At 40.5% G+C, this 27811-nt stretch overlaps 1 protein-coding gene across 1 annotated transcript in view; it reads right to left on the reverse strand.

The window, feature by feature from the left end:
* Positions 1 to 27811, reverse strand: part of MCCC1 (methylcrotonyl-CoA carboxylase subunit 1) — a 63474-nt gene that overhangs the window by 13816 nt on the left and 21847 nt on the right. Inside the window, exons 10-15 of the mRNA XM_007534040.3 lie at positions 21724 to 21851; positions 14807 to 14990; positions 12966 to 13075; positions 10358 to 10574; positions 7663 to 7749; positions 1934 to 1983 (exon numbers count right to left, since the gene is read on the reverse strand). Coding sequence (XP_007534102.1) covers positions 1934 to 1983; positions 7663 to 7749; positions 10358 to 10574; positions 12966 to 13075; positions 14807 to 14990; positions 21724 to 21851 — 776 coding nt within the window. The remainder of the gene's footprint in view (positions 1 to 1933; positions 1984 to 7662; positions 7750 to 10357; positions 10575 to 12965; positions 13076 to 14806; positions 14991 to 21723; positions 21852 to 27811) is intronic.

Raw genomic sequence — 27811 nt, forward strand, 5'->3', positions numbered from 1 at the left:
AACAACAGGCAAAAGATTTCAGTGGAAGGCTGAGGAGACAGCATAATGGTTATGCAGAAAAACTTTCATGCCTGAGGCTTCAAAGTCTCAAGTTCAGTCTCCAGCACCACTGTAAACCAAAGCTGAGCAGTGCTCTGGTCTCTCATTCTATCTCTCTCTCATTAAAATAAATCAATACAAGCCATAATGATCCTGGGTCCAGGCTCCCAAAGGGATAAAGGATAGGAAAGCTTTAAAGGGAGGGGATGGGATGTGGAACTCTGGTGGTAGGAATTGTGTATAACTGTACCCCTCTCATCCTGTGGTCTTGTCAATGTTTTTTATTTTATAAATAAATTAATAAAAATAAATAAATAAAAATCCAATAGATATTTCTCAAAAGAAGATAGGAAACTGGGCTATTTGCATATGAACAGATGCTTACATTGTAGTCATTACAGAAATGAAAATAATGAAATTGAAAACCATAATGCAATGCCATTCCCATTAGCATGGCTATCAGATAAAGAAAAACTAAACATAAAAGATTTGTTGGCAGGGAAGTGAACTTGGAGCCCCTACGTGCTGCTGGTGAGAATGTGAAATGGTGCAGCCTCTACAGGAGACAGCATGGTAGCTCCACAAAAATAAATAAACAAATAAATAACAAAATAAAATAAAGCAGAATCATCATATGCCCCACAATCATACTTAAAGGAATATCCACCAAAGAAATGAACACAGGGCCTAGAAGAGGTATTTATACACTTAGTGTTTATAACGACATTATAGCTAAGAGTCAAATCATCAATAGATGTATAAACACAATGTGGGTTACATATATACTGGAACATTATTACACTGTTGCATGAAAGAGCCTTAAACAATCTTACTACCCACTATTAATCACAAATAAACAAATGGAAACATGCTAAATGAAATAAAGTAAACTTAAAAGGACAAATATGATTTCACTTACATGAGTTACTTAGAATAATCTAATTCATAGATACAGAAAATAGAATTCTGGTTGCCAGCATCTTGGGGGTAAGAGGGAGTGGGATGTTACTGTATTGGATACAGAGTTTAGGTTTTGAAAGGGGAAAAAATTGAGATGGCTGTCATGGCTATGAAACAGTCTGGATGTATTTAGCACTACTGAACTATACATGAGTAGTGGTTAACATGGCAATTTTTATGTGATGCATGTTTGAAATTTATTCACTAAAACAATGAAAAATACTCTAAGTTTAATTTTTCTCAACAGTAGATATTCATAGATGTAACCAATACACACAACAGCTCTTTGAGGAGTTTAAGTGATTTTTAAACATGTACAGAGGTCCTGAGACCAAAAAGGTTTGAGAATTGCTGCTTGAGACAAAAATACAAGCACATACTTGAGTGCTCTGAGAGGCGTCTTATCCAGACCTATAATGATAATAGTTATGATGATGTCAAGTTTTTATTCTTTTTTCTTTTGTGGAGTCTTTGGGATACTTTAAGATACTGTTTGATTCATGTTTTAATACCTGTATCAGAATGCTACTTAGAATGGATAGTTTCTTGGATGCAGTGAAAAGAGGTAACTCTGATTTATTTATTTATTTATTACTAGAGCACTGCTCAGCTCTGGCTATGATGGTGCTGGGGATTGAACCTGGGACCTTTGGTGCCATGAGCATGAAAGGCTCTTTGCATAACTGTTATGCTGTCTCCTCAGTCCATCAAGTTTTTATTTGTTTCTTAAGGAAACTACAACTAAATGAAATAATCTGAACCTGTATAGGAAGGGATAACTTCCCTATATTGGTCTGTAATAATGGCACATTGGATTTCCTCACTATGGTCTTAACAGTCAGAAGCTTAAGAGAAACCAGAGAGTGAGACCCTATACACAGTAGAAGACATCGGATTTAGCTCTCAACTGTAGAACAAAACCAGCCCAGCTTACCTGCATACTGTATGACCCATCATGGTGATATGTAACAGCAATGGCTACATCTGCATGGAAGAAGGGGAGAAATCAGAAGGCGTCATGGATTCACTGGCTGAATACCCCACTTTAAAGATTACAAGTTGTTAGAGAAGGTGGACAACTCCCTTCAAGTCCAGTAAAGATAAGGGATATTATCTAGTAGTAGTATGTAGCTTTCAATAGAAGCAAATCTCTCTCTCTTTTTTAAGAAATAGAATATTTTGTCTTTTTAAGGCTGTAGGATATTTTGGATATTTTTCTATTGTAAAAAAAAAAGGCTCTACCTCAACATGCTTCACCTCAGAATGTATCCAGAGACTTCACGTGTGGAATGACAACCCTTCAGCTTCATTACTCGGGTGAGACCTTTCCTTTAATAGTACACTCTAATTTCATCTCAGGTAGTTCACTTTCCAACAAAGTCCCATAACCTAGATATACACCAGTTTCTGTGAGAGAGAGCTTATGTGCACACGTATCCATAAACTACTGCAAAATATATACCTGAAAGCAGGACTACACTAGAGTTTGCAGTGAGTACCTCCCTAACACTTCCTCTCCACTATTCCAAGCTTGGGATCCATGATTGCTCAACAAATTGTTTGGCTTCATATGTTAACTCTCTTTTCAATCAACAGGTTCCAGATGCCACCAGGATGCTGGCTAGGCTTCCCTGGATTGAAGACCCCACCAATGTGTCCTGGAACTCAGCTTCCCCAGAGTCACACCCTACTAGGGAAAGAGAGAGGCAGACTGGGGGTATGGACCGACCAGTCAACGCCCATGTTCAGCGGGGAAGCAATTACAGAAGCCAGACCTTCTACCTTCTGCAACCCTCAACGACCCTGGGTCCATGCTCCCAGAGGGATAGAGAATGGGAAAGCTACCATGGGAGGGGGTGGGTTATGGGGATTGGGTGTTGAGAATTGTGTGGAGTTGTACCCCTTCTACCTTATGCTTTTGCTCACTAATCCTTTCTTAAATAAAAAATTAAAAAAAAAAAAAAAAAAGGCTACAGTGTGGGGCTGGGCAGTGGTGCACCTGGTTGAATGCACATGTTATCATACACCTTTGGGGTGGGAAAGTTTCACAAGCAAAGAAATACTGTGCAGGTGCTTCTCTTTCTCCTTCTCTATGTTCCCTTCCATTCTCATTTTCTCTGTGTAATCAAATTTGAAAACAACATGAAACATGGTGGCCTGGAGTGGTGGTGGATTTGTTGTGAAGGCACCAAGCTCCAGCAATAAGTCTGGCAGAACAACAAACTTCAGTGTTAATGGTTGAAAATGCAATGAATTAGATAAGAGAAGTTCTGGGTCAAAGATCTAAATCTATCATTTGTAGTATGACTATCTCTGAGAGTCTGAATTTTCTAATCCATATAGATCCATTAAATGGGTATGAGAATGAAACTACGAATAATCAGTGGAAAGCGCTTTATAAATAGCAAGAGACTGTACAAATACAATTATCTAATATACTCGTATTATTATCACATGAATACAGTATTGACTAAAAACTTTCTGTCCATCTATCTATGTGTCTATATATCTATCATTCTGGGGACTGAACCCAGGGCTTCAGACATGTTGGGCATTTGCTCTACTACTGAACTTCACCTCTGACCCTCAGACTTGTATTATTTTTAAACAATAATGCCAAAAGGGTGTAGTAAACAATAATCGTGTTGACTTTTCAGTTCTATTTACTTAACCTAAAAATTCCAGACACTACAGTATAATATAAATCACTGCTCAGAGCCTTAATGAAGACTCAGCACAAACAACATACTTGGCTCATGTGAATTAAATGACCCATGTGATTGCCCTGTTTAATGCAAGCTGAAGAGGCCACTCAGGCTTTCCTGCTGTTGATAGTTGTATTTGGCATATAGATGTCTAGAGTAACATAGTCTAGACTGGGGACACAGTGAGTAAATCCAGCTGTGTAAAGTGTTAACCATTTGCAGAATACTACTATACCAAAAAGTGTTTGCAAACCTTCTCAATGAAGACAGAGGCATATTCAACACACCTATGGTGATGAACACCGAGGCTTAGGATGAAGAAATAATGAAAGAGTCTGTCAATGTCTGTGAATGAAGACTTGTTATCATGTGAATGAGTGTCAATACAGAGTGGAGCCACGAAAGGCTCGACTAGTCCAGGCAGGAGGGTACCATGTGGAGTTGGCAGGATTCTGTTCTACCTGGCAGGCACATTACTATTTTTGCAATGGAGCTCTAACATTTCAGTGACAGCTCACATTCAAGGTTACCTAGCCTTTCCACCTCTGACTCCTTACCCATCTGATTTCCCAAGAAAACTGTCCTGCAGAAGGGACGTGGTCACCAGGTACCACAGGACTCTGTTCCTTCTGCTATACTGCTCCAGTCACAAGTTTACAAAATGCCTCTTGCACCAAAGTAAAAGACTCTGGGATGGGGAGAGGGTTCAGATACTAGAACATGATGGCAGAGGAGGACCTAGTGGGGGCTAAATTGTTATGTGGAAAACTGAGAAATGTTATGCATGTACAAACTATTGTACTTTACTACTGACTGTAAATCATTAATCCCCCAGTAAAGAAATTAAAAAAAAAAAAAAACACCTCTAGGCTTAGGAGTCAGTCTATTTTGACTTCAGTTACAATAAATCAGCGTACACACACACACACACACACACACACACACACACATACACATCCTGACCCTACTCAGACTACCAAAAAGATCAGTTTTCCATTATAAACCAGGTGCAACAGTATGGGAGACAAGGTCAGAAAGATTCTTCCAACTTACTAGCCTTGAGTAAGTTCCTCTATTTTCTGTGCTTCTATGTCATTAGACACACATGGGAGTCACAGTGACTTCCCTCAGGAGGTTGTTGTAAAGACAAGTATTTACAGGTGGGAGGAGGGGCTATGGAGCAGCAGCAGCTGTATTTCTCTCCTCTCCTCTACTGGGTCAACTAGGAATACCAAAGTAGACCATCTGGGACCGCAACAAGACAGGACTAGAACGACTTCAGGAACCCATCAAATCACCAGTGAGTACAAACAAGTGTGGCTCATGGACAGAGAGAAGCCTAGGGAAAGATTAAGTGGCTGGTAATAATCCAGCAGTTTACCAGTTAAGACACCACCTCCAGTCTGTTTCACCAACAAAAAAGATGGCTGTAGGGAGGAGAGAACTCCCCTAAGACTCACCAAATGCAACTATGAGTCTCCATTGCTACTGTTTCAAGAGTTCAATGAAAATGAAGACACAAGCTATCAAAATATTTGGGGCACAGCTAAGGCAGTACTGAGAGGGAAGTTCATAGCCACACAAGTACACATTAGGAGGCAAAAGGACAAATAAACAGCCTGATTGCACATGTTAATGACTTAGAAGAAGAGGAACAAAGGAACCCTAAAGCAACCAGAATGACAGAAATAACTAAAATTAAGGCAGAAATTAATAATATTGAAAATAAGAAAACCATACAAAAAAATCAACGAAAGTAAATGTTGGTTCTTCAAAAGAGTGAACAAAATCGACAAACCTTTAGCCAGACTCACAAAACAAAAAAGGGAGAAGACCCAAATAAATAGGATCATAAATGAAAGAGGAGATATCACAACAGACACCGCAGAAATTCAGCATATCATAAGAGATTTCTATGAACAACTATATGCCACCAAGCTAGAGAATCTGGAAGAAATGGACAATTTTCTAGATACCTATGAACTTCCAAAATTAAGTAAAGAGGAACTAGATAACATGAACAGGCCCATCACAGCTAATAAAATTGAAACAGTTATCAAAAACCTTCCCAAAAATAAAAGTCCTGGACCATAAGGTTTTACATATGAATCCTACAAAACCTTTAAAGAAGAACTAATACCTCTACTTTTAAAAGTCTTCCAGAAGATTAAAGACGCTGGAATACTCCCTTCCAGCTTCTATGAAGCCAACATCACTCTAATAGCAAAAGCAGATAGGGATTCAACCAAAAAAGAAAACCACAAACCAATATCTCTGATGAATATACATGCTAAAATACTGAACAAAATTGTAGCCAACCGGATACAGCAGTATATTAAAAAGATTGTTCATCATGACCAAATGGGGATTATCCCAGGGATGCAAGGTTGGTTTAATACATGTAAATCAATCAATGTGATCCACCACATCAACAAAAGCAAGACCAAAAACCACATGGTTATATCAATAGATGCAGAGAAATCCTTTGATAAAATACAACATCCCTTTATGATCAAAACATTACAAAAAATGGGAATAGATGGAAAATTCCTGAAGATAGTGGAGTCTATATATAGCAAACCTACAGCCAACATCATACTCGACGGTGAAAAAAATGGAAGCATTTCCCCTCAGATCAGGTACTAGACAGGGATGCCCACTATAATTAAAGAAAAAGGACTAAAACACGTTACTGTTGACTTGGTGGCTAAAATCACACCAAAAGGCAGAGCCCTGGTACCTGACAGTGTAAAGAAGGAGCTTCTACAAAGAATAACAACATTCCTTGCTCAGCATGCCAGCCTTTAAATTTGGATTAGATTGTGTTGTTTTGTGGTTTTGTTTCTGAAAGTAAAACTTGTCATAAATTAGAAATCAGTTTTCCAAAATAAAAACCTTTTTTCTATAATGGTATACAGCGTTCAGTAATGATGTATACATTGTATTGATTTTTTTTTTCCTAAATGTGTTATTTGAATAAGTATCTCATGAATGAGTTTGAAGTTTCAAAAAAAAAAAAGAAAAAGACAAGTATTTACAGGTGTTGAGATAGTTAATGTATTCTAGTTCTCTACCGATCCATTTCACCTGAAACACTGAGCCTTGGGAAATCCACCTTTCCTGGTGTCACTTTGGGTATTGATTTTCCGATTCACGAAGGAAAACATTCTCACTGAAGAGAAATTGCAAAGCACAGCAAGGTACAAAGAAGCGGGAGAAAACATTGCCATAATCCTATCACATAATGGTAACATAACCTCACTAATGTTTCAGCATATTTCATTTCAGTTTTTTTCTATGTATGCTTTATGACATTTTTAGAATAGTCAAACAAAATAAAGAAAACAGGTACTGAAGACAAGCATCATTAGCTCTATCTCCCAAACTAAATAAATTCTAGTGGTTTTTATTTTAAGGTTCTTATTTTTTTATTTTTTATTTGATAGGACAGAAAGAAACTGAGAGAGAAAGGGGAAAGAAGGGAAGAAAGATAAAGACAGAGACCCATAGCACTGCTTCTCCACTCATGAAGCTTTTCCCCTGCATGTGGGGACCAGGGGCTTGAACCCAGGTCCTTGCATGTGGTAACATGTGCACTTTACCAAATGTACCACTGCCCGGCTCCCCTGTCCTAGTTTTTTGACAGACAGCTCCCCACTATTTAAACTAAAGACTTATAGAAATGTAACTGATTAATCCAGAAGACTGAATGCTCCCTCCTGCCCCATGTAAATGTGAAGTGAATCACATTTCTCTTTTTTCAGTAAAACATTACTTTCACACCCCATAATGATCCTGGGTCCATACTCCCAGAGGGACAAAGAATAGGAAAGCTTTCAAGGGAGGGGATTGGATATGGAGTTCTAGTGGTGGGAATTATCTGGGATTATACCCCTCTTTTCCTATGGTCTTAATACTTCCACCATTTTATAAATAAATAAATAAAAGCATTACTTACTGTTTTTACCATCCCTGAGAGTTAAGTTTCTGGTATAATAACTATTCAATCTTCTCCCACTGCTGGATGCAAATGGAGAGTATCGATCTAGAAAAAAAATGTTAAATCCGAGAACACATTTATGAACACCAGACCTACCAGATTTACACCTCCCACAAGAAAATAGAAAGTACAATGCATCAACAACTGTTTTTTACTGTAAAGAAACCAAAACAACAACAACAACAAAGAAAGTAATGGTCCCATGTATGTTCTTCATTCTACTCATGGCAAACACTAGAAGAAGATTCTACTCATGGCTTAACATTTAAATTAGAAACAGGTTTCTCTGGCTATACAAAGGTGGAGTATTTCTATTTGGAATGATTGATAGTTTGCTTTGGGGAGTCCAGGAATGCTCAAATATCTCCATGTAGGTTAATAATAGAAATAGCATTCCTAGACCCCAAAATGACCAACCAAACGTACCAAGTAGGAGCACTGTCCTTTTAGACAGTTGAGGGAAGCTGCTCTTAACATTTCCATTTCAGGAAATCATAAATGAAAATTCCAGATTCTCTTTAAAAAAAAAAAAAAGAGAGTATTTGCAGTGTAAACACTCACCCTCTGGCAGCAAAATAGCAGAGACTGCCACTTGCTTTCCGACAGAGAAAATGCTTTCTGGGTCACTGGAATCTCTACCACTATTTTTCTATTACAGGACCTCTTTTACCCTTTCATTCCTCTATGTTACTGGCCCAGCTCGTAGGCACTTTCTGCTGGATACCATCCAGGAGTTACAGAACAGATAAACAGAAGCAATTTATTCTGAAGCTCATCTCTGTGTCAGTTATGAAATTCAAATTTAAAGCAGGAAGGTGAGGATAAGGGGACATTCCACTCTAAAATTCCCAAGTTCAGGCCCAGGAGCACTGTCAGAGGCATAGTTAGATGCCTTTTAGCTAGTGTAAAAAGACAAAATGAGGATACAGCACAAATCCAAAGAGGGAGCTCTACACTTTATGCTTTTAGTAGGAACCTAGAAATTTCATGACTAGATCATATAAGAAATCTAATAATAATGAAGAAAAAAATGGATTAAAAAAATTGTGTATGTATGCATGCACATACATTCAAGAGAAAGAAAGACAGAATAGGAGAATAGGACGGGGGAATAGTATAGGAATTATGTAAGATTTGTATGCCTGAGGCTCTGAAATCACAGGTTCAATCCCCAGCACCACCATAAGCCATACCTGAGTAGTGCTTTCATGAGTCTCTCTCTCTCCCTCTCTCTCTTTCTCTTTCTCCCCCCCCTCTCTTCCTCTGTGGCTTTCTTTCTGTATCTCTCTCACCAAAATTAAAAGAAGAAGAAATAAAAGAAGAAGAAGAAGAAGAAGGAGAAGGAGAAGGAGAAGGAGAAGGAGAAGGAGCAGCAGCAGCAAGACAGAATAGAGTTGCTCAGCTATTTTGTGCTGAGCTGGGGATTGGACCCAGGGCCACATGCATGCAAGGCAAGGGCTCTACCACTAAGCTATCTCTTGGCATCTCAAAAAAAATTTTTTTTTTTCCTTTTGCTTAGTCAAAAGGCCAGAGTTAGCCTAAAGTAAATATCATGGAACACTTTTGGGCTCAGTTTAAGGAAGTTTTTTTTTGTTTTTGTTTTATACTGGATCCTTCACTGAAACTGTAAAAAGCAACTAAATGTTCACTGTGGATTTATGGCTCCTAGAGGTGCTGGGAAGCGGCCAGGGTGACAACTGAGGAGAGCTGCTCAACCAGGGAAGCTACGTGAGGCAGCCGGGGAAGCCCGGCCACGGTCCTTCCTGGACTCAGATCCCATGACATGATCGAGTCTCTAGGTCTCTACTCAGTCTAAAATTTGATCACACATGGTTGATAAATGAAGGCATAACTACAGATTATTGATAACCTGATTTACCTCAGTTGCCTCAGGATCAGTCTCTGGGCAACAGGGCGTAGTGATTAAAAGACGTCAGAGGACGATTGGGAAGTGGGAAGAACTAGTGCTGAAGAGATCCAGCTCTCTCTCTCTCTCTCTCTCTCTTTCCTGTCAGGGTCCATTTGCTAAGGCATGTTTGCATGATCCCATGGCTCTTGGTGGGCTCTCAAAGTTCTTCAAACTCTTAAGAAGTTCAGTAGCAGGGGCCAGGTGGTAGCACACTAGGTTAAGCACACATGATGTGAAATGCAAAGACTGGTGTAAGGATCCTGGTTCCAGCCCCTGGCTCCCTACCTGCAGGGGGGCTGCTTTACAGGTGGTGAAGCAGGTCTGCAGGTGTCTCTCTTTCTCTGTCTTCCCCTCCTCTCTTGATTTCTCTCTGTCCTATCCAACAACAACAGCAATGACAACAATAATAATAAGAACAACAAAAATGGGGAAAAAATGGCCTCCAGGAGCAGTGGATTCGTAGTGCAGGTACCAAGCCTCCCATGAGGTGGCTAGGGGGAATGGGCCCTCTACTTGTCCTCTACCTTTTTTTTTGGGGGGGGGGTAGTTGATTAAGTTACATTTAATGAGTGAGAAAGTGTGTATCCATGATATGCAAAGAGTTCTACTTGATGCTGAAAACGTATCTGTAGAGGATGAGGTTGATCACTGGAAGGAAAGTGAGGCGAATGACTTAAAGGAAGATAGCTATGCAGGACCCATGAAATCTTGACAAGCAGAGGGAAGGGAAAAAACACTCTGTACCTTGTGTCTGAGTTTTGAAAACCTCAGACATAGCTTTCTCCTTGAGGATGAGACCCAGAGCTGCCCGGCATAACAGCTCTTTGTTGAAGGCCTTCCGACTGGGTAAGAGTTCTTCCCGGTGTTGAGGGATGAAATCAGTGTGCACATTTCCAGCTTCAAACTCTGGGTGGCCGGCCAGGCTGAGAAGGAAGTCAATGTTGGTGTGTAGCCCGACGATCTGGGGAAAAAAGCAAAGGGCAGGTCCCCAGTGAGTGGGGAAAAAAATATATTCAGAAAGCATTGCTATGACATCTGCTCTTTCCACTAAGATGATGATGATGATTACTATGGTCAACTCTCAGGAAAAAAATGACCCCTACTAAGGTAGCCAATGGTGATAGGACAACCCCCAAGAAAACCAAAACTTAAAATTCCAGCTGACCCCCACTATACATTTGGACTCTGGTGGTGGGAACTATATGAAATTGTATTCCTGTTATCTTACAATCTTGTTGATCATTATTAAATCACTAAGAAAAAAAATGACCTTTTATCTTAAAGGAACCATGTTAAGTGAGACAAGTCAGGAGGAGAAGGAAAAATACTGGATGATCTCACTCATAGGAGGAGCTTCAGAAACAAAACAGAAGGGGGAAACACAGAGTTTTGAACCTATGGCTCATTGCTCCTATGGGTGTGTCTGAGGAGTGGTAAGGAAATAGACTAGTGTGGTCTACAGCAGCAGAACCAGGGACTCTAGAGGGAGGAAGATGGGGGGGAGTTGAAAGGGTGTTGGGGGCCCAGTACATGATGGTGGAGGAATGTATCAATGAGTGGTGGGAATGGTGTGCAGATGCCTATCACTGGGAGAGAGAAAATTGTACTCACAAAACAACAGTCTCTTAAATCATTATCACCCCTCCCCAGACAAGTGATTAAAGAAATCCATCTATTTTTTAGTGGTGGGATTAAACTGACTCTGACAGGAAAATCATAAAAGAAACTTCATTGAGGGGATGGGCGGTGGCATACTTGGTAGAGCACACGTATTCCAAGGTGCAAGGACCCAAGTTCAAGCCCTTGGTCCCCACCTGCAGGGGGAAAGTTTCATGAGTGGGGAAGCAGTGTTGTTGGTGTCTCTCTCTATCTCTCTCTATCTCTATCTTTCCCTATCCCCTCTTTCTGTTTGTCTCTATCCAATAAATTAAAAAAAAATTAAAAAGAAACTTATATGAGATTTATTTGAAAAGTCCTGAAGCTCCTTACAACACTCAAAATAAGTGGACATCAGACAGGCAGGATGGTTTCTTCAGGGTGGGAATAGGATTAAGGAACCTCAAAATAAAAGGTATAAAATCAACCCAAACCAGTATAATATGTCAGATCAAGGATAAAACCAGCTATCTGAGCCCTGGGCGAAGAGGCTGCAGGTGTCTTTTTCCCTCTACCTGCTCCTCCCACCACTTTATTTCTCTATCTCCTTCAAAATTAAAAAACAAGGGGGGGGGGTAATGGCCACTGGGAGTGGTGAATTTGTTGTGTAGGGATCAAGAGTCAACAATAACCCTGGTAACTAAAAAAAAAGAATTCTGAAAGAGAGAGCAGGAACCAAACCTATGGTTCTTTGCTGGGTGGGTATGTCTGAGGTGTGACAAGGACACAGAATGGTTAGACAGGAGTTTTGGCATAACGGCTGAATGCCATAGGTTAATAAGACATTGTGTTCTGTTTTGTTTTGTTTAAATCTGTTTTCTTTTACTCCCTAAACACCAGCATTGTACGTATGTGACTTCATGATATAAATATATACCGAGTGGGGTACGTGTGTGGGAGGAAACAGACAGACATACAAACAAACAACAGCACCAGAGTTTGCCTCAGTGCGTTGACACCTCCATGCTGTGCCGGCGTTCAGCCCTGAGCTGCACATGGTAAGGTGTGTGCCCTTCTGGGTCAGCTATTTTTCCAGCCCACCAAGACACCTTTTTATGAATCCATATCAGTGTGGCATGAAATCCACTGCACCAAGGAATTTAAAGTGCTAGAGAAAAGCAACACGCCCTATCAAATGGAGAAAACTAAACACATCTTTTTTCCTTTGGAGAAAAACAAAAAGTCAGATGGTAGGCCATTTGTATAACTGGCTTTATCAATAGGATCCAAGAACTTTTAAAACCAGACCTCACTGAGAACATAACACCAACCCCAATAGTTTTAGTCCCATCACTGCTCTTTTATAATAGCTGATTTTTTTTTTTCTAATGAGCAAGAGCTAGAGAGAGAAAGATACAGACTGACCAGAGCCACTGCTCAGCTCTGACTTATGACAGTGCTGGGGTTTGAACTCGGGACCTCAGAGCCTGAGACATGAAAGTCATTTGGATAACCATTACACCATTGTCTCCTCAGCCCTTGACTGTTTTTTTTTTTTTTCCTCTAATGCAAATCAGCCCTCTTCCCTACCTGTACCCATAGGAAACTCTCCCATGTAAAATCATTTTGTTGTGATTTATGGGCAACTGGTGGAGAGGAGTTGACAAAGACTCAGGACAGACATGCTTGGCTTTAGAGACACAGAGAGCACAGGCCTCAGCCCCAGTCACTGGTGTGCTGACCCCCCGTAACTCACATTGTACTGTCGAAGGCTGTACCTCAGTTTTGTCAGAGCTGCCTGGCGGTCTGCAGCCCACACCACCAGCTTCGCAATCATGGGATCGTAATATACTGACACTTCGTCTCCTGAAAGTGAAAAACCACAGCAATGATATCAGGTCAAAACTAAAAATGGTTTGGTTATTTTTTAATTTTTATTTAACAATCTCATGCCTTTTAAAAAAATATTTTAAAATTTATTTTATTATTGGTTAGAGACAGAGAAATTGAGAGGAGGGGGGGAGATGGAGAGGGAGAAAGACAGAGAGACACTTGCAGTCCTGCTTCACCACTAGTGACACTTTCTCCCTGCAGGTGGGGACCAGGGGCTTAAACGTGAGTCCTTGAGCACTGTAATGTGAGCATTGACCCCAAATGGTTCAGTTATGAGGAACGAGATGTTCTGCTAGAGGTTTATGCAGGTTTCATACTCATCCCTCACAAACACTTGTGTGGCAGGTATTATAACCACCATCTTATTCACAAACAACTGAAGTCTCCAGTAGTTTAATAACTTATCCAAGGTCTTAGGGGATATGGCCATTTACGAATGTGTGGCCCTCACACAGGGGATTTAATGACATAATCTACTCTTTCCCCATCCTATCTTTTCACTTCTTTTCTCATCCTGGAAGTCAGTGCTAACTCCCTGAACCCTCTTCCTATCACTTCTGCCTTTAGCATTCCCCTCTCTCTACCGCCTCAGTTTCCTCACCAGAAAAACAAGATAATTTCTTTGTATAGTAGGACTGTAGGAATAAATGACAGTAACCTGCCAAGTGTTATACCTGGCAAAGTCAATAAACACAGTAGTTGTTGGTACTACAATAATTTTAGCAAACAAGAAGTAGAACTATGCACAGTTCACTGGTTATAAAGGACAAAAAGGGTATGTTGTAATACAAAGAATACTATTCTAGGAGATTTAGCAGGTCATTTGACCTCTCTAATCCTCAGGGTCTTCAGCTTACTATCCATTACTAGCCATCCACACACCCAACCACCCCTACTCACTAACACAAAGGCCTCCTAGGCCTTGTCTTGAACAAAGGTGCAACAAATGTAACATGGATATATATATATAGTCCCTTTGGAATCAGGCAAAGTCAAAACATCAAAAAATATATACATGAGATATCTGATGCTAAGTTTTAACCAAACAACTGTGGCACTTCAAACTAGAGTACTGGGGCCAGGCAGTGGTACACCTGGTTAAGAGCACATGTGTGCAAGGACTGGGTTCACAGCCCTTGGTCCCCACCTGCAGAGGGAAAGTTGGTGAAGAAAGGTTGCAGCTATCTCTCTGTCTCTTTCCCTCTATCTCCTTTCCTCTCTTCTCAATTTTCTCTTTGTCTCTATCCAATAATAATAATTTTGGGAGTCAGGCGGTAGCACAGTGGGTTAAACGCAGGTTAAGGACCGGCTAAGGATCCTGGTTTGAGCCCCCAATCTCCCCACCTGCAGGGGAGTCACTTCACAGGCAGTGAAGCAGGTCTGCAGGTGTCTATCTTTCTCTCCTGTCTCCATTTCTCTCTGTCCTATCCAACAATGATGACATCAATAACAACAACAGTGATAACTATAACAATAAAACAAGGGCAACAAAAGGGAATAAATAAATATTATTAATAATAATAATTTTAAAAAGCACTGGTTTAAAAATTCAAGAAAAAAATTATTATTCTATCAGGAAAAATAAACATTGTTGAGAAATCAATCAATTAGCTCCTTTAGAGTAAAATATTCTAGACATTTCCAGAAGGCACAGAGAAAAGACCTTATCCCCAAACTGGAAAGCACTGAAAACACTCACTTTACCTTGCCGCACCCCAGTTTCAATCCTAGTGGACAGGTCTGCCTGAGGGGTGGAGAGGTGCATGAGTGGGCCAGCCCCTGGCATAAAGTTATTGTTCGGATCTTCTGCATATATTCGAGCTTCAAAGGCGTGGCCTTGCAGGGGTATTTCTTCCTGGCTCAAAGGAATTTTCTCTCCTGCTGCAACCTGGAAAATGAGTATGTATGTATGAAAATTCACCCTTTAGCGGCTTTCAGGCTTAGTACATTCATGGTCTTGCCTTTTTTCTACATACAGTGTAGCTTTGGATTTTATAAGGAAGTCAAATAAAAACTGTCACTTTTCCACCAGTGAAAGTACCAGACAAAATCAAAAACAGATTTGAAAAGAGATGTACTTTGAAAAAACACATTCATTACAATAGGTTTGTAATGTTTTTAAATAGGAAAGCAGGTAAATTGATGCTAAATTATAAACATAAAACGAGTGTCTTCTAAAAATATAATTGGGGAAATAAGAATTTCTGATCCCCACACCTATGGACATCTAATCTTTGATAAGGGGGCCCAAAGGATTAAATGGAAGAAGGAGGCTCTCTTCAATAAATGGTGCTGGGAAAACTGGGTTGTAACATGCAGAAGAATGAAATTGAACCACTTTATCTCACCAGAAACAAAAATCAACTCCAAATGGATCAAAGACCTGGATGTCAGACCAGAAACAATCAAATACTTAGAGGAAAACATTGGTAAAACACTTTCCCACCTACACCTCAAGGACATCTTTGATGAATCAAACCCAATTGCAAGGAAGACTAAAGCAGAAACAAACCAATGGGACTACATCAAATTGAAAAGCTTCTGTACATCCAAAGAAACTATTAAACAAACAAAGAGACCCCTTAGAGAATGGGAGAAGATCTTCACATGCCATACATCAGACAAGAAACTAATCACCAAAATATATTAAGAGCTCAGCAAACTTAGCACCAAAAAAGCAAATAACCCCATCCAAAAATGGGCAGAGGATATGAACAAAACATTCACCTCAGAGGAGATCCAAAAGGCTAACAAACACATGAAAAACTGCTCTAGGTCACTGATTGTCAGAGAAATGCAAATTAAGACAACACTAAGATACCACCTCACTCCTGTAAGAATGGCATCCATCAAAAAGGACAGCAGCAACAAATGCTGGAGAGGCTGTGGGGAAAGAGGAACCCTTTTGCATTGCTGGTGGGAATGTAAATTGGTACAGCCTCTATGGAGAGCAGTCTGGAAAACTCTCAGAAGGCTAGACATGGACCTTCCATATGATCCAGTAATTCCTCTCCTGGGCTTATACCCCAAGGACTCCATAACACCCAACCAAAAGGAGGTGTGTACTCCTATGTTCATAGCAGCACAATTCATAATAGCTATAACCTGGAAGCAACCCAGGTGCCCAACAACAGATGAGTGGCTGAGAAAGCTGTGGTATATATACACAATGGAATACTATGCAGCTGTCAAGAACAATGAACCCACCTTCTCTGACCCATCTTGGACAGAGGTAGAAGGAATTATGTTAAGTGAGCTAAGTCAGAAAGATAAAGATGAGTATGGGATGATCCCACTCATCAACAGACGTTGAGTAAGAAGATCTGAAAGGGAAACTAAAAGCAGGACCTGACCAAATTGTAAGTAGGGCACCAAAGTAAAAACCCTGTGGTGAGGGGTAGACATGCAGCTTTCTGGGCCAGTGGGGGGTGGGAGTGGGTGGGAGGGATGGGTCACAGTCTTTCGGTGGTAGGAATGGTGTTTATGTACACTCTTAGTAAAATGTAGTCATATAAATCACTAGTTAATTAATATGAGAGGGGAAAATTGTATGTCTCGAAGTTTTTTAAAACACAGACTTAGTCTTTTTAATATATAGGCTGTGTATTTGATATGCGGACTCTCTCAAAAGCCTAGACCAAGTAGATCAGAAGCATCCAATAGCACAGCTATATACAAGATACTGGGTACTGTACAGCAAACCATAACAAAAGGACTTTTCAAAGTTAACCCAATTACCAAGTAATGTGATGATAACATTAACTATCGATTGTCTTTTGGAACCCTAAGACAGCAGGAACCTCACATCTCCACTATAGAGCCTCTACTTCCCCCAGTCCTGGAACCCTTGGATAGGGCCCACTTTCCCGTATGCCTCTCTCAATCCATATCAAATAATGTTGCATCTGCTGATCGCAACCTAATCAACGCAACGATTGCCACCTTAACATGCTTCACTTCAGACTGTGTCCAGAGACTTCACGTGTGGAATGACAACCCTTCAGCTTCATTACTTGGGTGAGACCTTTCCTTTCATAGTATACTCTAATTCCATCCCAGGTGGCTCACTTTCTAACAAAGTCCCAAAACCTATATATACACCAGTTTCTATGAGAGAGCATATGTTCACACATATCCGTAAACTACTGCAAAATATATACCTGAAAGCAGAAGTCCACTAGAGTTTGCAGTGAGTACCCCCCTAACACTTCCTCTCCACTATTCCAAGCATTGGGTCCATGATTGCTCAACAATTTGGCCTCGTATGTTAACTCTCTTTTCAGTCACCGGGTTCCAGATGTCATCAGGATGCCGGCCAGTTTTCCCTGGACTGAAGACCCCACCAATGTGTTCTGGAGCTCAGCTTCCCCAGAGACACACCCTACTAGGGAAAGAGAGAGGCAGACTGGGAGTATGGACCGACCAGTCAACGCCCATGTTCAGCAGGGAAGCAATTACAGAAGCCAGACCTTCTACCTTCTGCAACCCTCAATGACCCTGGGTCCATGCTCCCAGAGGGATGGAGAATGGGAAAGCTATCAGGGGAGGGGGTGGGATATGGAGATTGGGTTGTGGGAATTGTATGGAGTTGTACCCCTCCTACCCTATGGTTTTGTTAATTTATCCTTTCTTAAATAAAAAAAATAAAATAAAATAATTAAAAAAAAAAGAATTTCTGGGGGGTCGGGTGGTGGCTCACCAGGTTTAGCGCACATAGTACGAAGCACAAGGATGTGTGCAAGGATCCCAGTTCGAGCCCCGTTTGAGCCCCCAGCTCCCCACCTGCAAGGAGGATGCTTCACAAGCAGGTCTACAAGTATCTATCTTTCTTTCTCCCTCTATCTCCGTGACCTCTCTCAATTTCTCTATGTCCTGTCTAATAAAATGAAGAAGAAATACAAAAAAACGGCTGCCAAGAGCAGTGGATTAATAGTGCCAACACTGAGCCCCAGTAATAACCTTGGAGGCAAAAAAAAAAAAAAAAAGGATTTCTTACTAGCAAGATTTTCTCAGTTTTAATTTAATACATTATCACTCCACTACCCATTACCAAATCAACTTTCTTTCTTTCTTCCTTTTTTTCTTTCTTTATAGTAAATTTTTAGTTGGTGTACAGAACTCTATCCACAGCGATGGCTAATGTGTGCCATTCTTTTCATTTTTCTTAGTAATTTCCATCACCAAATGAGTGAAGAAAGTGGACCAAGATGACTGTTCAGTTTTATTAGGTTCATGTATGAAAAACCAGATTACAAGTGGGATGATCACCACATTACTATCATTGTTATATTGGCTATTATGTGCCAACACAACAAACCTCTTCCTTCAACTAGCATAATTTGGAAAAAGGCTATTGGAGGACATATTGCCACTCTCTCTCCTTATTCCACCCTTAAATGTTTCTCCCAGATGAGAAAAAGCAAAAGACACAGAGGAAAGAACTCTAATTTAACATCACCTGGAATTAAACAGGTAAGGATAAGACACACATGACAGGTTTCTCTCTCTCTTTTAAAAAATATTTTCATTTATTATTGGACAGAAACAGAGAGAAATTGAGAGGGGAGGGGGAGATAGAGGGGGAGAGAGACAGAGAGACACCTGCAGCCCTGCTTCATCACTCATGAAGTTTTCCCCCTGAAGGTGGGGACCAGGGGCTTGAACCTGGGTCCTTGCACCTGTAATATGTGTGCTTAACCAGGTGTGCCAGCACCTGGTCCCTGGCTTTATCTCTTTAAATTTGTAAATAAGTAACATTGGGAACCATCATAGTTAGAAGGAAGAGGGATTAAAATGAACATCTGTATGTCTTTGCTTCTCAAACCATGGGTGCTGCAGTTGTATTTCTTGGGTTCAAATTCTGTCTCAACACTTCCTCTGTCTAGAATACCAGGCATGTTTATTTTTTTAAAATATTTATTTATTCTCTTTTGTTGCCCTTGTTGTTTTATTGTTGTAGTTATTATTATTGTCATTGTTAGATAGGAAAGAAAGAAATGGAGAGAGGAGGGGAAGACAGAGAAGGGGAGAGAAAGACAGACACCTGCAGACCTGCTTCACCGCCTGTGAAGTGACTCCCCTGCAGGTGGGAAGCCGGGGGCTCAAACCGGGATCCTTAAGCCGGTCCTTGCACTTTGCGCCATGTGCGCTTAACCTGCTGTGCTACTGCCCAACTCCCCTGGCATGTTTCTTAATCTTGATGCTTCATGTATGTATTAGCTATTGATATTATCATTTGATTCTAATCTTTTATAATGAAATTGGATTTAATGTTTTAATAAAAGGCTCAAATTTTGCTTTGTATGTTCATATTGTAAGATGCTATTACAGCCCCATTTCAACTTGGCTTATCTTGCTCATTTATTTCCCACTGAAGTTCGCTAAGCCCACATATTGTCTGTCTGAGCCCTGAACCTTGGGCATTTCCATCAGCTCCCAGACACTGCTAATCATCTGCACGTGCGCCCAGGATGCTCATGTCACTGCAACCTCATCTTAAGAAGCCTTTCACTCTAGAGGTAAGTCTTGGGGCTTTAGCTCCTGGTCTACCACATGGAAAATCCAAAGTGCCCAGAACTTTATAAATCAAGTCCAAGTCCAGCAGTATCCCTGAGCTCCAGAACCTCCCCAAATGCCAGTAATTGAACCCAAAGCCCTACACATATCTAGCACTAAGCTGTATTCCCAACCCAGAGCTCTTACAATTTCTCGGTGTTGACTCCCCTTATATACAAAAACTTTCTCCCTCTTAATGCTTAGAAACCTTTTTTCTTCCATGATTTTCAAGATCCAACACACACACACACACACACACACACACACACACACACACACACACACACACACACACCACAAATATCAAGACCTTTTTCATATTAAAAAAGAAGACTAAGGTAATACCATTTTTTTTCAGTGAAGAAAACAAATAAAGACCAAACTATTACTGTTAATATTTGAAGAGAGAACCATGGCCCTGGAACCTATCTAAAATGAACTGCCTCTCTTCTTCCCACACCAAGACCTTTAGCTTCATCTGCTCTATTCTGACCTTTAGGTTCCTTATTATTAAACATTTTGTCCTATTTCCATCTTACTGCTTTTCAGCCACCAAGTTGCAGATGCTACCATGATGCTATCCTGACTTCTCTGAGCAGACGACCTCACCATGTATCCTGGAACCTCACCTCCCAGAGCCCTGCCCCACTAGAGAAAGATAGAAACAGGCTGGGGGCATGGATTGACCTGCCAACATGTTCAACAGAGAAGCAATTACAGAAGCCAGACCTTCCACCTTCTGCACCCCAGGAAAAATTTTGGTCCATACTCCCAGAGGGATAAAGAATAGGGAAGCTTCCAATGGAGGGGATGGGACATGAAACTTGGTGGTGGGAATTGTGTGGGACTGTACCCCTCTTATCCTACAATACTGTTAATGATTATTTTTAGTTAAAAAAATATTTGAAGGAATTTGCTTTGTGGAACTCTAGTTTATACCTTTTTAATGTTATTGGCTATTTTGATTTTTTAAAGATATATTTCTTTAAAATATATATATTACTATTTATTGGACAGAAACAGAAAGAAGTCAAGAGGGGAGGGGAGGGGAGGTGGAGGAAGGGAGAGAGACACAGAGAGACCAGCAGCCCTTCTTCATCACTTGCACAGCTTTCCCGCAGGGCCCTCCCACTTTGTAACACGTGTGATCAACTGAGTATGCCGCCGCCTGAGCCCCAGAACTCAGGTTACCTGCCTGTGCTTTCAGAAGGCACTCAGAACAAAGAGACAGTTGTGGACTTCTATTTGTAATACACGGTACAATGCTCGAACATTTTAAAAGCTTAACGTTTTCTTTCTTTTAATATTTTAAAATTTTTTAATATTTTTTCCCTTTTGTTGCCCTTGTTGTTGTAGTTATGACTGTTGTTGTTATTGATGTCGTCGTTAGGACAGAGGGAAATGGAGAGAGGAGGGGAAGAAAAAGACACCTGCAGACCTGCTTCACCACCTATGAAGCGACTCCCCTGCAGGTGGGGAGCTGGGGACTCGAACCGGCATCCTTGCACCGGTCCTTGCGCTTTGTGTCACGTGCGCTTAACCCGCTGCACTACCACCTGACTCCCAGCTTAACATTTTCTAAGCATGTATTCTGAATGGTTCGACTGTCCTTCCATGGGCCAGCAAGTCTGTATGTCAGCTCTTGCTGACTGGACCACTGTCTTGGTTGAAATCATCCCCAAGACTCTTCATTCCTAGTCCCACCTTAGCTCATTCTATTTTGGAAAGTACCTGCCTGACCCCTAAAATCTGATAGTGGCCTGGTCCCAAACGATGCGGTCGTGGACACAGCAGAATGTGGTGAGATGAGCCTCACAGGCAGCTGCTTACCCACTGGCTGCCCTCTGTCTCAGGCGAGATGGTGTTAAGGACACATCAGGAGTCTGAGTCCAGAAAGTGAAGACACTGTCATAGCATCACATGCTTTGACCTCCCATTTTCCTGCCCTTAGCACAACCACCAAGAACGGAACCCTGGTACAACATGCCCTGGTATAGACTGACACCTTTTTAGAAGCATGAAGGTAATATACTCTCAAGACTGATTTTAATAGAAAATGTTCCCACCCTGAGTTGCCACTCCACCAAGTCAGTTCCTGTGATCATCTCAGTGACAGGATGTTCCACTTGCAGCCTTGTATTCATCTCCATGAAGTAGAAATTGTGCTTGGAGTCCATAATAAACTCCACAGTTCCTACAAGATAACATACAGGGGTCATGTCCCGACAACAGAGAATCAGTGGCAAATCAGAATCTCCATTTATGCACTACTTGTCAGTAAGGCATTGAGTCAATGGTTAAATAACTTTGTTTATTGTGAAGGCAACATAGCCACAGTTTGCAACCGATGGTTCTTCGTCAGAAATAGAGAGCCCATAAACTTTAACAGTAGAAAGTAGATCTGGGGCTTTGAAGAAATGGCAAGCCTAAGCCTGAATCCGTCCCATCTGTCGTAGAAGCAAGAGCACAGCTAGACATGTGTGACAGCTTAGTGAACCAAGGTCCCTTGGGCCTTCACACCGTGGCATTCCATCCCATTCTGAGAAGACGAATACAACTTTTTCTTTTCCTCATTATGGGCCTTTGGAAGGTTCCTACAAAGCCCCTTTACTGGTGACTCATTAAAAGATTGCTTTGGGGAGTCAGGCGGTAGCTCAGCGGGTTAAGTGCACATGGCGCAAAGCGCAAGGACTGGCGTTAGGATCCTGGTTCGAGCCCCCGGCTCCCCACCTGCAGGGGAGTTGCTTCACAAGCGGTGAAGCAGGTCTGCAGGTGTCTATTTTTCTCTCTCCCTCTCTGTCTTCCCCTCCCCTCTCCATTTCTCTCTGTCCTATCCAACAACAACGGCATCAATAACAATAATACAAATAAATAAAGAAAATATATTTTTAAAAAATTGCTTCACAGCTAAAGCTTATATTAGTTTTATCTAGCATTTCTTGAAGCGCTATAACAGTTTCTCTACTTTTATTAAGGTGTACATGTAACATTACATTTTAGCCATTTAAAGTGTATATGTGCTATGGGGGCCAGGCAGTGGCATAGCCAGTAATGTGCACAAATTACAGTGTGCAAGGACCCAGGTTCAAGACCCTGGTCCCTACCTGCAGGGGGAAGCTTCATAACCAGTGAGACAGTGCTGCAGGTGTCTCTCTTATTTTCCCTTTCCCTTTCAATTTCTTACTGCCTCTATCAATAAAGAAAAAAAAGTATATGTGTGCTGAGCTTGGCAGCTGAATACTTTTATATAACCCACACCACAATGACAATATAGTCTATTTCCATTATCCAAATGTTCCCTTGTTCTCCTAATGATCAGTTCTTTCCCTGAGCCTTGGCTCAAAGCAATAACTGGTTTGCTTCCTGTCATTATGTTTTTCAAAAAAAATCATATACATGAGATTGTATCATATGTAGTTTTCCATGCTTTAGATTTATTATTATTATTATTTATTATTATTATTTAGACTCAATATAGTTTTCTATAATTTTAAACTGTGTGTCATCACTCATTAGTAGATGCTAAAAAGTTAGTAAAGAATTCCAGCATTTGAGGAGATTATCAGTCACCAATCATTCATGATGACAAGTAAAAAATCAAATAAACCAGGCTGGGAGACAGCATAACGGTCATGCAAAAAGACATTAATTCCTGAGGCCCCAGGAGCCCCAGGTACAATCCGCAGCGTGACCATAAGCCAAAGCTGAGCAGTACTCTGGTTTAACAAAGAAGGAAAAATAAAATCTAAACAATTCCCTATTAAAAAAAAAAAATCAAATACCTCCAAACCCAACAAACACACACACACAAAACAACAGTAAGATCATGACTATATAAATGGAGGAGATAGACAGGAAGCTACAGAGGGTCACACTTTACCAGGCAGAAGCATGCAAGCAACACCTCTGCGGGAGAGAGCATCCTGTGATAGGAAAACCTGGAGTGTAATTGTTGAGTTACTGGAGACCCAGCAAAGACAATGCTGGGAGCTAAATGGGACACAGTCACAGGGCTGGGAGGTGGGCAATACTCACATTTTTGGAGAGTTTTAGCTCCAGGAGATATATCAAGTCTTCACAATAAATATTTGAGTAAACCCTCAAGTTTCTACCAGTATGTATGGCATGCTAAAGTTCTGTTCTCAATAGGGAAAGAGAGAGACAGGCTAGGAGTATGGATCGACCAGTCAACGCCCATGTTCAGTGGGGAAACAATTACATAAGCCAGACCTTCCACCTTCTGCACCCCATAATGTCCCTTGGTCCATACTTCCAGAGGGTGAAAGAATAGGAAAGCTATCAGGGGAGGGGATGGGATACGGAGCTCTGGTGGTGGGAATTGTACTCCTTTTATCCTATGGTCTTCTCAAATATTTCCATTTTATAAATAAAAATTAAAAAAGAAAAATAAAAATTATTTTATCAGAGTCTAAGCTATGGGGCTATCAGATTCAATTTAACATAACTGGGAGGAGCTGAGGTACCCAATTCCAGTCCCCTCCACCTATCCTGTTCCACCTAAGCAAATAAATCAAAACCAAAACCAGAAAAGCACAGATGAAGTTCTCATGCCGGGCCACAATTTACTAAAAGACTTAGACCTAACCATAAGATTAGTTCCCTCCTCCATTACATTACTAAAGACTTATTTATCACAGTTCCTTCTGCCCAGTGTATTTTATCAGCATATCAAGAAGAAAGGCAGGGCATGAAAAGGGCAGGTAACAGTTTGAAGAGTCTGAAAAAGCATCAGAACCAGACTCAGTTATGGAAGGAATGTTGAAATCATCAGGCCAGGAACTCAAAAAAAATTTTATAAATATGATAAAGGACATACTGGGGAAAAGACAGCATGTAAGAACAGATGGATAATGTAAGTAGAGAGATAGAATTTCTAAAACAGAATACAAATAGGTGCTAGTTGTCAAAACTACTGTAACAGAAATTAAGAAAATCTTTGTTCAGCTCATCAGTAAACTGGACAAGGAAAAAGATCTTTGAACTTGAGGCTATCATAACAGATATTCCTAAAGCTGAATGCAAAAAGCATAAACCCTGGGGGGATGAACAAAGAACAGACTATCCAAGAACTGTAGGATAAGCAGGAAAGGTGTAACAGACTACCGATACCAGGAGAAGACTGGAGCCGAAGTAATATTTGAAACAGCAGGAATTAAGGACATCTCTGTGATAATGCTGGGTACTAAAATACAGATTCAGGAAGCTAAGGAGTCACTAAGCAAGACAAATGCCAGACAGTCCAATCAAAACTAAGGAAAGGAATCCTGAGAAAACTCAAATGAGGGAAGACCTATTATATATATAAAGGGAGGAAGATAAGAATTACATCTGACTCGCCCTCAGAAATTATGCACTCACAATGAAAGTAGAGCAAACTAAAGTGCTGAAATCATCAATCTAGAATGCTGTACTTTTCAAAATTATCTTCTAAAAGTAAAGTACAAATAAAGACTTTCTCAACAAAGACTGAGGGAAATTATTACCTTCCTTTGTAATAAATATCAAAATAACTTCTTTAGAGAGACAAAAAATGGAATGCACACGCACATATTGGAATGTAAATACATGAGAAAAAAAAAGAAATGTAAAGGAAAATATTCACTAACAGAGGTAGAGACATTAAGACCCCTCTCTGTCAGAAATGAATAAATCCAGTAGGCAGAAAAAAAAGTGAAGATATAGTTTAACTTAAGACCATAATCAAAACGCTAAATATAACTGACACTAACAGTCTGCCTCAATCAACAATAGCAGATTATAAAATTTCAGGCTGCTTTGTAATATTCAATCAGAGAGACCATACTCAGGGTCAAAACAAACAAACAACAAAAACCAATGAGACAAAAGGCACCTGAAGGACTTAAGAGATAGCATAGCAGTAGCATATTAGACTTCTCTTCCTAAGGCTCCACAGGTCCCAGGTTCAATCCCCTACAGCAACTTATATTAGAGCTGAGCAGTACTCTGTCTTCTCTGTCTCATGAAAGCAAAAAAAAAATCATTTATCTAATTTAAATCAAATCATGGGAGTCAGGCAGTGGCGCAGTAGGTTAAGTGCACATGGTGCAAAGCTCAAGGATTGGCATAAGGATCCTGGTTCGAGCCCCTGGCTCCCCACCTGCAGGGGAGTCGCTTTACAAATGGTGAAGCAGGTCTGCAGGTGTCTATCTTTCTCTCCCCCTCTCTGTCTTCCCCTCCTCTCTCCATTTCTCTCTCTCCTATCCAACAACAACAACATCAATAACCACAACAATGTTAAACAACAAGGGCAACGAAAGGGAAAATAAATAAATATAAAAAAAAGAAAAGGGAGTCTTTGCAGAACCATTCTGCTGTATCCTCCACCTTTTAAATCAAGTCATATAATGTCTACTCTCAGCCACAATTAAACTAAAAACTGACTAACTAAGAAACCTAAAAGCAGACCTAGAATTGCCAAAACAATCTTGAGAAGAAAGAACAGAACCGGAGGTATCACACTCCCAGATCTCAAATTGTATTCTAGGGCTATTGTCATCAAAACTGCTTGATACTGAAACATGAATAGACGCACTGACCAGTGGAACAGAACTGAGAGTCTGGAAGTAAGTCCCCACACCTATGGACATGTAAATTTGACAAACATGCCCAGACTATTAAATGGGAAAAGCAGAGTCACTCCAACAAATGGTGTTGGAAACAATGGGTTGAAACATGCAGAAGAATGAAACTGAATCACTATATTTCACCAAATACAAAAGTAAATTCCAAGTGGATCAAGGACTTGGATGTTAGACCAGAAATTATCAGATACTTAGAGGAAAATATTGGCAGAACACTTTTCTGCATACATTTTACATCTTCAATGAAACAAATCCAATTACAAAGAAGACTAAGGCAAGCATAAACCTATGGGACTACATAAAATTAAAAAGCCTCTGCATAGCAAAAGAAAGCACTACCCAAACCAAGAGACCCCTCACAGAATGGGAGAAGATCTTTAAATGCCATACATCAGACAAGAGGCTAATAACCAAAATATATAAAGAGCTTGCCAAACTCAACAACAAGACAAAAAATAACCCCATCCAAAAATGGGGGGAGGACATGGACAGAATATTCACCACAGAAGAGATCCAAAAGGCCGAGAAACACATGAAAAAATGCTCCAAGTCTCTGATTGTCAGAGAAATGCAAATCAAGACAACAATGAGATACCACTTCACTCCTGTGAGAATGTCATACATCAGAAAAGGTAACAGCAGCAAATGCTGGAGAGGGTGTGGGGTCAAAGGAACCCTCATGCACTGCTGGTGGGAATGTCAATTGATCCAACCTCTGTGGAGAACAGTCTGGAGAACTCTCAGTAGGCTAGAAATGGACCTACCCTATGATCCTGCAATTCCTCTCCTGGGGATATATCCTAAGGAACCCAACACATCCATTCAAAAAGATCTGTGTACACATATGTTCTTAGCAGCACAATCTGTAATAGCCAAAACTTATAAGCAACCCAGGTGTCCAACAACAGAGGAGTGGCTGAGCAAGTTGTGGTATATATACACAATGGAATATTACTCAGCTATAAAAAACAGTGGCTTCACTGTTTTCAGCCGATTTTGGATAGACCTTGAAAATTCATGTTAAGTGAAATAAGTCAGAAACAGAAGGATGACTATGGGATGATCTCACTCTCAGACAGAAGTTGAAAAATAATATCAGAAGAGAAAACACAAGTAGAACCTGAACTGGAATTGGCGTGTTGCACCAACCAAAGTAAAAGACTCTGGGGTTGGTGGTGGTGGTGGGGGAGAGAATACAGGTCCAAGAAGGATGACAGAGGGCCTAGTGGGGGTTGTATTGTTATATGGAGACCTGGGAAATGTTATGCATGTACAAACTATTGTATTTACTGTCGAATGTAAAACATTAATTCCCCAATAAAGAAATTTAAAAAAAAAGAAACCTGAAAGCAATATCAAAATGCTTACAAAATTAAATAGCACTATTAGATACATGGCCCCCAAATCTCAAGAAATATTAAGTGAACGTAAAAATCCAACTTGTCACAATTTTGGAAATTCACTGAAAGCAGTGTCAAAAGGGAATCCGTAGCACTGAATCCAAGGATTGAAGAGAAGACCTAAACCAACG

This window comes from Erinaceus europaeus, chromosome 14, assembly GCF_950295315.1.
Source record: "Erinaceus europaeus chromosome 14, mEriEur2.1, whole genome shotgun sequence".
NCBI classification, from domain to species: Eukaryota; Metazoa; Chordata; class Mammalia; order Eulipotyphla; family Erinaceidae; genus Erinaceus; species Erinaceus europaeus.